This window comes from Aquarana catesbeiana, linkage group LG13, assembly GCF_042186555.1.
Source record: "Aquarana catesbeiana isolate 2022-GZ linkage group LG13, ASM4218655v1, whole genome shotgun sequence".
NCBI classification, from domain to species: domain Eukaryota; kingdom Metazoa; phylum Chordata; class Amphibia; order Anura; family Ranidae; genus Aquarana; species Aquarana catesbeiana.
Window position 1 is genome coordinate 44,849,816 of NC_133336.1, and position 12,523 is coordinate 44,862,338.

At 45.4% G+C, this 12,523-nt stretch overlaps 1 protein-coding gene across 4 annotated transcripts in view; it reads left to right on the forward strand.

Annotated features, from left to right (window-relative positions):
• The first annotated feature begins 309 nt into the window (after nt 1-309).
• Nucleotides 310-12,523, forward strand: part of LOC141117631 (cholesterol 24-hydroxylase-like) — a 75,647-nt gene continuing 63,433 nt past the window's right edge. The window contains exons 1-2 of one of the 4 annotated variants that reach the window (XM_073610577.1): nt 310-660; nt 2,587-2,664. In XM_073610577.1, coding sequence (XP_073466678.1) covers nt 530-660; nt 2,587-2,664 — 209 coding nt within the window. In that variant the 5' untranslated portion in view covers nt 310-529. Of the gene's footprint in view, nt 661-2,586; nt 2,665-10,158; nt 10,275-12,523 lie in introns of those variants that run through there. The other 3 variants (XM_073610578.1, XR_012237188.1, XM_073610576.1) reach the window with 3 other exon arrangements.

Below are 12,523 nucleotides of genomic sequence, written 5' to 3' on the forward strand. Positions count from 1 at the left end.
ACAGTCCCTCGAAATCAGGGACAGTTGGGAGCTATGTAGTTGCTGTCATGTACATTGCTCTATGCACATTACAAATCCCATAGTCCATCTCAGGAGCGAGCAAGAGAGAGCGGCTACATACAGTGGGACCTCGGAGATCGAACGTAGCCCCCCTCTAACAGGGAGTCAGATCACAGCAGCAAATTAAAATAATAATAATAATTTGGAGGAGGCTGAGAGCAACAAAAGGGACTTTTTTTGAGTTAAGAATATTTACTGGAATATCTTTTTTTTTTAAATCCAGAGTTTATTGTCCCTTTAAATCCTGTATCATGCTGAGGAGCTAAAAAATGCCGTCATTCAGGTTTCTCATATTGCACCACCATGCACTTCACAGCCCTCCTCTTATTGTAGAGGCCCCAGTCTGAGGGAGGTTGGACCAATCCAGGAAATAGAGTTTGTTGTTGGCCTTTGTCCTATTTTCAGCAGCCGGCTTGGAATTAAGACGAGTTGTTGTCAGCCAAAAAGCATCTGCAGCTTCTCGGTGACAATGTGGGCTCTTGTTTTCTGGATTTTTGCTCTTCTGCTATCCCTGGCCTCTGTGTCTTTTATCCTATTCTGCGGATATATCTTCTACATACACAGGAAATATGACCACATTCCTGGACCCCCCAGAGACAGGTAAGTGAAAACTTATTTTAACATTTGCCACCTTTCGGAGGGGAGGAACGGATACCTCGTTTTGACAGGTATGCGCTTCCACTTCCGGGTGAGTTCACTGCGGCAAGATCACCCGGAAGTAGGGTTTCCACCTCATCCCTTTAAGCCCCCGATATGAATTACACAGGTTCTTAATGCAGATAAGACACCGAGTGAGTTTAATCACCACCTTAATTAGCCACAGAACCTGTGTAATTAAAATGTGTTTGGTTTTAAAGGGATGAGGTGGCAACTCTACCCGGAAATTTGGTCCCCCTTCCCTCACCGCCAGGCCATTCACAAAGTGACTGCGGTACCCTACAGCGCGCGCTTCACGCATGAGCAGTAGGGTAGTAGGGTACCAGTTGTGAATCCACAAGGCTTCACAACCGGTACAGGGTCCATTGAAAAAAATTGGATTTGGCTTTTTGAGAGTTTTAGAGCTACAAGCTTCAAGCATAAAATCACTCAGGTGTGAACGGGGCCTAAGGCTGGGTTCACATATTGCAAATTGGATGTGGGTTTCCCCGCATCCAATTGACCGGCTCTCTCCGGGTCACACATCTCTGCAGCGGCTCCGGTGTGAATTGCACAGGAGTCCGGTGCGTCTTTTGGTCCGTTTTAGGTCCAAATTCAGCCAAAAATTTGTGCTCAAATCGGTCCTGAAACGGTGAATGGAGACGCACTAGACGCCGGCTGTGAGCTGGAGCGTGCTGCGGTGTAAACCCAGCCTAAATGTCCTTCAGATAAGTTAACCACTTCCGGACCACCGCACGCCGATATACGTCCTGACTTTGAAGAGGAATATCGTTGTTATGGCAGCAGCTAGCTGCCATAACCCCGGTATCCTCTTCTTTGACTGGTGGTCCACTTTCAGATAAAAGTGGTCTCTGCGGCGGATTTGCCGCAAGATCACTTTTATCGGCAGCGAGAGAGGGCCCCCCTCCTGCCACGCTCCGCCGCCCTCCGCGGCTTACTAGAGCCGTCGGCAGCGGCAGAGACAAACGGATGCTGTGCCTTTCTTGGCATGGAGACGAGTGGGGGGAAGATGGCCCCCACCCATTTTTTATTTATTTATTTTTTTTTTTTTATTGCATTTTAGTGTAAATATGAGATCTGAGGTCTTTTTGACCCCAGATTTCATATTTAAGAGGTCCTGTCATGCTTTTTTTTCTATTACAAAGGATATTTACATTAAAAAAAAAAAAAAAAAAAGAACAATGTAAAAATAAAACATAAAAGGTAAAATAAATTAAAAAAAAAAATGTTTTGAAAGCTCCTGTCACGCCGAGCTCGCGTGCAGAACGCATACGCGAGTAGCGCCCGCATATGAAAACGGTGTTTAAACCACACATATGAGGTATCGTCGTGATCGTTAGAGCGAGAGCAATAATTCTAGACGTAGACCTCCTCTGTAACTCAAAGCATGCAACCTGTAGAGTTTTTGAAATGTTGCCTATGGAGATTTTTAAGGGTAAAAGTTTGTCGCCACTCCACGAGCGGGCGCAATTTTGAAGTGCGACATGTTGGGTATCAATTTACTCAGTGTAACATTATCTTTCATAATATAAAAAAAAATAGGCTAACTTTACTGTTGTCTTATTTTTTAATTCAAAAAAGTGTATTTTTTTTAAAAAAAAGTGCGCTTGTAAGACCGCTGCGCAAATACGGTGTGACAGAAAGTATTGCAACGACCGCCATTTTATTCTCTAGGGTGTTAGAAAAAAAATTTATGATGTTTGGGGGTTCTAAGTAATTTTCTAGCAAAAAAAAAACAGTTTTTAACTTGTAAACAACAAATCTCAAAAAGAGGCCTGGTCCTTAAGTGGTTAAACACTGCAATTATAACTAAAAATACAAAAAACACACTCTGCTGTATCATTCATAGGAAATTATTTTCATTTTTAGCTTCCTCTTTGGACATTCTCCCACAACATTGAAGCACATGAAGAAAAATGAGCTTGTGTATGACTTGTTTTTTGAATGGTAAGTTGTGCAATCATTTATCTTACGTTATACTGGGGACTCGTGACATATGGAAAAAAAAATAGCCAAAGTCAACAGATTTATTTGAGATTATGAAAAAAGTGATTACATTTGCCATAATATGGATATAATAAAGCAGCCTTTTTTGGTTCCCCTGGGATGCCATGAACACATGATGCGGTCTGCCCTGAATCAGTATAATGCGCTGCCATGGTGTGGGCCAACCGCAGGCACCATAACAATCAATGAAGTTCTAGAGCTGGAACACACAATGTCCCCCCCGCACAATGGCAATACATGGTGCTGATCCAGGGCAGGCTGCGCCCAGCATTCAGAAGATAGAGAGCACCTCCATCTAGACCTGCTCTGCTATGCTGCTGGAGTATGTTAGGACTCTGATGTATATTTTTATATGAGTGTAGTTTGTAGTGTATTTGTTTTATTAAAGGTAGGGCTGCGGAAATTAACGATTAATTCCTCGATTAATCGTTAATTTTTTTGATGGATCAAAATTCTTTTGATCGGTACTCACCTCTTCGCTGGCTTCCGGGTCTTCAGGGAGTTCTGTCGGAGGTCCGGTGACGTCACGGACATCGACGTCACATAGCCGTGACCGTTCCGGAGCTTGCCGAGCCGAGCAGATCCTGTATTCGCCCGGCAGGGGGGGCGTATCTCACAGAGGCTGTGCGGCGCACTATGCTGGTGAGGCGAGTGATGTAATAGCACATCCCGCCAGTAGCGCCAGTTTTCAAAACTGTAACCAGGAGCACTGGAACAGCCAGGAGGCTGAGCAGCATGCAGAACGGAGGAGCCCTGCATCAAGAGTCCACGGGGAGCCAGGCACGGAGTGACAGACCAGCCGACAACGGTGACAGCAGATGATGATGGCAGGCCGCAGTGATAGAGGCAGCAGAGGGGGATGATGATGGCAGAGGAGGATGGATGGAGGCAGGGGGGATGATGGTAGCAGAGGGGGATGATGGTGGCAGAGGGAGATGGATGGAGGCAGGGGGGGGGATGAAGGTGGCAGAGGAGGATGGATGGAGGCGGGGGGGGATGAAGGTGGCAGAGGGGGATGATGGTGGCAGAGGGAGATGGATGGAGGCAAGGGGGGGGATGAAGGTGGCAGAGGAGGATGGATGGAGGCGGGGGGGGATGAAGGTGGCAGAGGGGGATGATGGTGGCAGAGGGAGATGGATGGAGGCAGGGGGGGGGATGAAGGTGATAGAGGGGGATGATGGTGGCAGAGGGAGATGGATGGAGGCAGGGGGAGATGAAGGTGGCAGAGGGGGATAGATGGATGCAGGGTGGATGATGGTGGCAGAGGGTAATTGACGAAAGCAGGGGGGATGAAGGTGGCAGAGGGGGATGATGGTGGCAGAGGGAGATGGGCGGAGGCAGGGGGGGATGAAGTTGGCAGAGGGGAATGGATGGAGGCGGGGGGGATGAAGGTGGCAGAGGGAGATGGGCGGAGGCAGGGGGGGGGATGAAGTTGGCAGAGGGGAATGGATGGAGGCGGGGGGGATGAAGGTGGCAGAGGGAGATGGGCGGAGGCAGGGGGGGATGAAGTTGGCAGAGGGGAATGGATGGAGGCGGGGGGGATGAAGGTGGCAGAGGGAGATGGATGGAGGCAGGGGGGGATGAAGGTGGCAGAGGGTAATGGATGGAGGCGGGGGGGATGAAGGTGGCAGAGGGAGATGGATGGAAGCAGGGGGGGATGAAGGTGGCAGAGGGGAATGGATGGAGGCGGGGGGGATGAAGGTGGCAGAGGGGGATGATGGTGGCAGAGGGGGATGAAGGTGGCAGAGGGGAATGGATGGAGGCGGGGGGGATGAAGGTGGCAGAGGGAGATGGATGAAGGCAGGGGGGGATGAAGGTGGCAGAGGGGAATGGATGGAGGCGGGGGGGGGGGAAGGTGGCAGAGGGGGATGATGGTGGCAGAGGGGGATGGGTGGAGGCAGGGGGGGGGGGGTGATGGTGGCAGAGGGGGGGGGATCAGCTAAAAGTAGTTGGATCTGCATGTGCGTTATAATTAATCGAAATTAGTCGATTAATTGATTTTTAAAAAAAAACGAACACGAAAATTTTAATCAGTAACAGCTCTAATTAAAGGCATTTCTTTCTTTCTTTTTTTTTTTTTTTTAAGTCAGTTTTATTAAATTTTTAGGAAAGGACAGGTTCCAAGTGGCTTCACTTGCACAGGGGTACGTCACATATGGATACACAGACAAAACACAAAGTAACAAAAAGCTTGTGTAATTAGAGGATATAAATGTTAGAAGTAAGAATTAGATTAGAGGTGAACAACTTCCCTACTATCCCAATAGTCAAACGTCAAACAATTTAGAGAGTACATATCATTGTTGAGGTATCCTCAAGCCATCTCACCCAAACTTTAGTAAACATCTTTAGACATCCCCTGTTATAGAGTATGTATTGTATCTTGATATAATGGTAAATTTGAGCTCACTAATTGCCTTCAAACTTGCATAGAAAGAGTTGACCTTTCCAGCTTCAATAAAGGCACTTAAATGATGTAACACTAATGCCGCGTACACACGAGCGGACTTTAAGGCAGACTTTTCCCGGCGGACGGGATTTCGTCGGACAGTTCGATCGTGTGTGAGCTCCAGCGGACTTTGTTTGCTCAAAAGTTGGACGGACTTAGATTTGAAACATGTTTTAAATCTATCCGTCGAACTCGAGTCCGGTCGAAAAGTCCGCTCGTCTGTATGCTAGTTCGATGGACAAAAAGCCACGCTAGGGCAGCTATTGGCTACTGACTATGAACTTCCTTGTTTTAGTCCGGTCGTACGTCATCACGTACGAATTCGACGGACTTTGGTGGATTGTGTGTAGGCAAGTCCGTTCATTCGGAAAGTCCGTCATAAAGTCCGTTGAAAAGTCCGCCGAGCAAAGTCTGCCTTAAAGTCCCCTCGTGTGTACGTAGCATTTGGGGGTTATTTACGGATTTAGGCAAATCCACTTTGCACTACAAGTGCAAAGTGCACTTGAAATTGCACTGAAAGTACACTTAGAAGTGCAGTCGCTGTAAATCTGAGGGGTAGATCTGAAATGAGGGGAAGCTCTGCTGATTTTATTATCCAATCATGTACGAGCTAAAGCGCTGTTTTTATTTTTTCCTTGCATGTTCCCCTCGGATCTACAGGGGCTGCACTTCCAAGTGCACTTTCAGTGCAATTTCAAGTGCACTTTGCACTTGTAGTGCAAAGTGGATTTGCCTTTAGTAAATAACCCCCTATGTGCCTTTTATATTTGTTCTCATTTTTTTTTGAGATTATCAAGAGGTTTTGAGTAGGAAGTATTAAAATTTAAGAACGAATTTTTGAAAAATAAAAAAGCAATGGTGACCTGAATTTGCATTAGGCTGGGTTCACACTGCTCTGCCTATTGTCTACAGTGCCTTGAAAATGTATTCCTACCCCTTGAAATTTTCCATGCCATGTTACAACCAAAAACGTAAATGTATTTTATTGGGAGTTTATGTGATAGACCAACACAAAGTGGCACATAATTGTGAAGTGGAAGGAAAATGATAAATGGTTTTCCAATTTTGTTACAAATAAATATCTGAAAAGTGTAGTGTGCATTTGTATTCAGCCCCCCTTTACTCTGATACAAAATCTAGTGGACTCAATTGCATTCAGAAGTTGCCTAATTAGTAAATAGAGTCCACCTGTGTGTAATTTAATCTCAGTATAAATACAGCTGTTACCTGAAGCCCTCAGAGGTTTGTTAGAGAACCTTAGTGAACAAACAGCATCATGAAGGCCAAGGAAAACACCAGACAGATTAGGGATAAAGTTGTGGAGAAGTTTGAAGCAGGGTTAGGCTATAAAAAAATATTCCAAGCTCTGAACATCGGAGCACTGTTCAATCCATCTTTCAAAATGGAAAGAGCATTGCACAACTGCAAACCTACCAAGACATGGCTGTCCACCTAAACTGACAGGCCGGGCAAGGAGAGCATTCATCAGAGAAGCAGCAAAGAAGCCCATGGTAACTCTGGAGAGCTGCAGAGATCCACAGCTCAGGTGGGAGAATCTGTCCATAGGACAACTGCTAATTGTGCACTCCACAAATCTGGCCTTTATGGAAGAGTGGCAAGAAGTCATTGTTGAAAGAAAGCCATAAGAAGTCCCGTTTGCAGTTTGCAAGAAGCCATGTAGGGGATACAGCAAACATGTGAAAGAAGGTGCTCTGGTCAGATGAGATCAAAATGCAACTTGTTGGCCTAAAAGCAAAACGCTATGAACACACCATCCCCACTGTGAAACATAGTGGTGGCAGCATCATGTTGTGAAGATGCTTTTCTTCTGCAGGGACAGGGAAGCTGGTCAGAGTTAATGGGAAGATGGATGGAGCCAAATACAGGGCAATCTTAGAAGAAACCCTTTTAGAGTCTGCAAAAGACTTGAGACTGGTTCACCTTCCAGCAGGGCAATGACCCTAAACATACAGCCAGAGCTACAATGGAATTATTTAGATCAAAGCATATGCATGTGTTAGAATGGCCCAGTCAAAGTCCAGACCTAAATCCAATTGAGAATCTGTGGCAAGACTTGAAAATTTATGTTCACAGATGCTCTCCATACAATCTGGCAGAGCTTGAGCTATTTTGCAAAGAAGAATGGTCAAAAATGTCACTCTCTAGATGTGAAAAGCTGGTAGATTCATACCCAAAAAAGACTTGCAGCTGTAGTTGCAGCAAAAGGTGGTTCTACAAAGTATTGACTCAGGGGGCTGAATACAAATGCAAGCTACACTTTTCAGGTCTTTATTTGTAAAAAAAAAAAATGAAAGCCATTTATCATTTTCCTTCCACTTCACAATTATGTGCCACTTTGTGTTGGTCTATCACAGTGTTTCTCAACTCAAGCCCTCAAGGCGCCCCAACAGGTCATGTTTTCAGGATTTCCCTCAGATGAAACGGCTGTGGTAATTACTTAGGAAGTGAAACTGATCAAATCACCTGTGCAAAATAATGGAAATCCTGAAAACATGACCCGTTGGGGCGCCTTGAGGACTGGAGTTGAGAAACACTGGTCTATCACACAAAATCCCAATAAAATACTGTCACAGACCTAGCCGGGACAGAGGCTGTTGGAGAGGACTGTATGCAAGCCTATTGCCTTTTGATTATGGGCCCTGGATTTTCAATGGATTCATTCTGTTGGGACACATCCTGTGAGGAGATGCTGGTGTCATCAACCTGTGTTTATGTTAGTTGAATGAGCTAATGACATTGTCCTCTATACAATGTAGGAGACGGGACGACTGCTATTGTGTTAATTAACTGTATGAAGCTCGGTGACCACAAGTCTGGGCGAAAGGTCATGTCTCAGTCACCTAGGCTGTATAAAGGATTAGATAATTAGCTCATGTTAATTAAGTTACAGTTGTATTGTTAGAGGAGGTTCCAACGGCATATAAAGTCTTGTAACTTTGATTCATAATAAACAGTCCATGTTAGCAGTGAAGCAAGTTTCGCCTTGTTTTCTGCTCAGAGAGGTTGGAATATCTGATATCTGTATACAGACTGGGAGGAAGTGGTATATGACGGAAGCACTCAAGCAGAGTGTGGGACGTTCCGTGACATTGGTGGCAAGCAGCGGGAAAGCTTCCTACAGACTGGGACATCCAAACTTCCATCTGGATGGCTAGGTCTGTGACAAATACATTTACATTTCTGGTTGTAACATGACAAAATGTGAACAATTTCAAGGGGTGTGAATACTTTTTCAAGGCACTGTATATCTGTCACTTTGCATGCATGCATATGATCGTGGACTATATGGACTGGTCAGCATACTTTTGGGTAGCACCCACATATTAGAGAGATTTCTCATACTCCCATGTAATAGTCTATAGGTCCTTCACATTGAGTTTATTTCCATCTGCAGATGGTTGGTCAAGCACTGAGGATCTACTGTGTTGTCTACTTTTATTTCATAGACCTATGCTAGTGGACACCCTCTTGCTGGGACACTGGCTAGGTCCCTCATCAGTTTACAGGCCATTTGTAATTTCTGGGCTGGCCATCCTCTGGTGCTAGGTACCCTTGCTGAGGGCCCTCCTTTTTTTTGCCGTTCACCAGTGGATGTCTCGAGTGGAGAACCTTTGAGTGATTACACTCTACCCGTTGTGGTGTTGTTGGCTATTCAGCCAAATCTCTCTACTTGGAACGTCCACTGTCTTTGCGCATCTCCTATCAGGTTCTATATGGGGCCCCTTTGGGAGGAGGGAGAGGGGGGTTGAAAGGCGGGGGGGGGGGTACTGAAGAGTGTGGGTGGTTTTGTGGGGGGTTACGGGGAGGGTCAGATTGGGTCCAGAGGGCACCAGCATAATTTTTATTTTTTACATGTAACTTTTGCTATGACTTATTAATAAACATATCTTTTGGATGGTAGCTTTTGTGGTGTCCTAGCCTCTTTTCTGTTTTTCTTTTTGGTACTTGTTTTTGGTGCCACCCATCCAGTCATACTGTGGATAGCACCGCCATGTAATTTAACTAGTGGGATTCCTGATATCCACCATGTTTTCTTTTTGTACAATAGTGAGATTTAATCTTCCGTTGTTGAGTCAACTAATTTTGTTCAAAGGTCTTGAAACATGTTGTCCAGGCCTGCTACTTAAAAAAACTGCTGAAAATCTTTTTTTTTGCATTAAAATAATAAATATGTAGCACCCTCTAGGTAGGTAGGTGCTAGAGGTGGGATTTTTTGTAGGACAGGCAAATTTAGGCAGGCCTGGCTGTCATCCAGGCCTGTTTGTTTTGATCTGATCTGGGCTGGGAGTTGCTCAGGGTAGCAGCTGGTGACTCACAGGCAGCATCACTGAGACCTCCCTCTTCTTTCTAGAGTTTGCTGGAAAGTTCTGTAAAGAGAAGAGGAGAGGAGAGGTGGAGCTGCCTGTGGTGTTTTAGGGAGCCCTGACCAATCCCCAACCTGGATTGGCAGGGGGCAGGCCTCCTTAAATATCTAGGGTCAGACCAGCTGGGGAGGAGTAGTGGAGTGGAAGAGCTGGAGTGGGAGAGTGTGGAGGCTGTCGGGCCTTTTGGGGAGCTGCCCAGTCTGAGGGGGGGGGGGGGGGGGGTGACCTTGGGCCTTGGTTGCCAACTTTTAAGTTTTATGTGTTTGTTTTATTGTTTGCCTTTTGTCTTGTGTTTTCTTAAGCCTGGGCATGCCCAATAGACTTTGTGTGTACATCTTACCCTTTTCTAAGTTCAATAAAAAGATTTTGAAAAAAAAAATTAAATAATAAATATGATACTTGATATTGCACAGAGCAGTCCCATACCTCTTCTTTGGTGGTCCCAAATGTCACTGTAGATGCCTTCTTTTCTTCGAGTGCCCCCTCAGCAAGCCGTGTGATGAGGGGGCACTTGTGCTAGTGGGCTCACAAGTAGGGTTGTGTGCATTCATAGACACACACAGCATGGCTTGACCACACACCCCTGCTTTCTCCTCACAGGATATGACAGCAACAGGAGCCATTGCCTCCCACTACTCTCAGTGTGTCCTGTGAGAAGAGGAAGAGAAAGCAGCACTGCTGCACATGGGACAGTGCTGGATCGAGAGAGGACTCAGGTAGGGGTTTAGGGACAGGGTTGGGTGAACAGGCACTGTAAGGTTTTTTACCTTAATGCAGAATATGCATTAAGGTAAAAAAGCCTTTTGCTTTTAGAACCACTTCAAATGAAATCCCAGATGACATAGGCAGTTTGCAAACACTTTCATTGTATATATGATTGTACTTGTAACAGTAATTTACTTACATCAGGACTACTTTAAAGTGATTGTAAAGTCTTGCTTTAAAAAAAAAACAAACAAACATGTTATTCTTACCTCCCCTGTTGCAGTGGTTTTGCACCGATCCTCCTCTTCTCGGGTCCCTCTTCGGTGCTCCCAGCCCGCCCCCTCTCTCCCCTGATTGGCTAACTGACTTTGATTGACAGCCCCGGGAGCCAATGGCGCTATGGCTGTGCCCCAGCCAATAAGGGGGAGAGTTCTGGATGGCCGAGGGAATCGTGGACATCGCTGGATAGAGAAGGAGCTCAGGGTAAGTATTAGGGGGTGCAGGGGGGCCTGCTAAACAAAAAAGGTTTTTATCCTAATACATAGAATGCATTAAGATAAAAAACCTTTTGCCTTTACAACTTCTTTAAAGCTGGCCATAGCTGGATAGAATTTTGGAAATTCTTTGGAAAACTCCTACAAAACTTGTAGGAAAATTCTCAGAACAATTGAAAGATTTTGTTTGCTTTTAACATTTGATTTTGGAAAGAATGGACTTTACTGGATGAAAACCACACACACTGTAATGCCCCGTACACACGGTCGGACATTGATCGGACATTCCGACAACAAAATCCATGGATTTTTTCCGACGGATGTTGGCTCAAACTTGTCTTGCATACACACGGTCACACAAAGTTGTCGGAAAATCCAATCGTTCTGAACGCGGTGACGTAATACACGTACGTCGGGACTATAAACGGGGCAGTAGCCAATGGCTTTCGTCTTTTAATTTATTCTGAGCATGCGTGGCACTTTGTGCGTCGGATTTGTATACACACGATCGGGATTTTGTTGTCGGAAAATTTTATAGCAAGCTCTCAAACTTTGTGTGTCGGAAATTCCAATGGAAAATGTGTGATGGAGCCCACACACGGTCGGAATTTCCGACAACAAGGTCCTATCACACATTTTCCGTCGGAAAATCCGACCGTGTGTGCAGGGCATTGGAAATTCAGTCATTAAAGTGATTGGAAAGTCTTGTTTAATAAATAAATAAATAATAACAAAAGCTGGTTTACTTACCTGCTTTGTGCAGTTGGTTTTGCACAGCTCGGCTCCTCCAATTCTCGGGTCCCTCTTTGCTGCTCCTGGCTCCTCCCTCCCATCGAGTGCCCCCACAGTCAGCAGCTTCCTATGGGGGCACTGGAGCCAAGTCACATCTCTGTATGTCCATTCAAACACGGAGCCCCGACCCGGCCCTGCCCCCTCTCGCCCCTGATTGGCTGACTGACTTTGATTGACAGCCGCGGGAGCCATAGCACTGCTGCTGTGTCTCAGCCAATCAGGAGGAGTGCCCTGGACGGCTTAGACATTCGTGGACATCACTGGAGAGAGATGGGGCTCAGGTATGTTATTAGGGAGGTGCTGGGGAAGCTGCTACACACAAAAGGTTTTTTATCTTAATGCATGGAATGCATTAAGATAAAAAATCTTCTGCCTTTACAACTCCTTTAAAGACATTTTTTCTATTCTGACAATAGGAGAAACACATGAAATAGAGTCAGCCGCACACCCCAAACAGTATTGTAAGCAAACAAAAATTGGAAAATCCCCCAGGGGGCTTTTTAGCTGCAATTATAATATATTCATACAGAAAATGTGGTAAAAGTATCGCCCCACCATGAATGGGAGCATAAACAAGGGGAGAACCATGGAGATTCTCCAAGTCTCCCCGCCGTGCCGGGAAGCCTAAAAAGAAACCGACGCCCACCAAAGGAGGGAGGGGAGTGAAAGGCTAATGAGGAAACCAAATAGATCAGTGTAAAAAGCACAAAAAAATGAATATCACTTTATAGAGTAATAACATATTGAAGCTTAGTATTACATTTTGTTATTATTATTGTCGAAGCTGTGAGCATTAGGGAGTGTACTATTCCTATCTTAGTACCATGTTGGAAATATTGTTACTTGAATATATTATTAAGTTTATTGGACTAGAACCTGTCTTTCTGAGTCCATGACAGACAAACCTTTCGGAGTGGGGACCTACAAGATGGGTCCCTTAGACTGCATATATGTAGCGGCCTAAGTCTGAATCT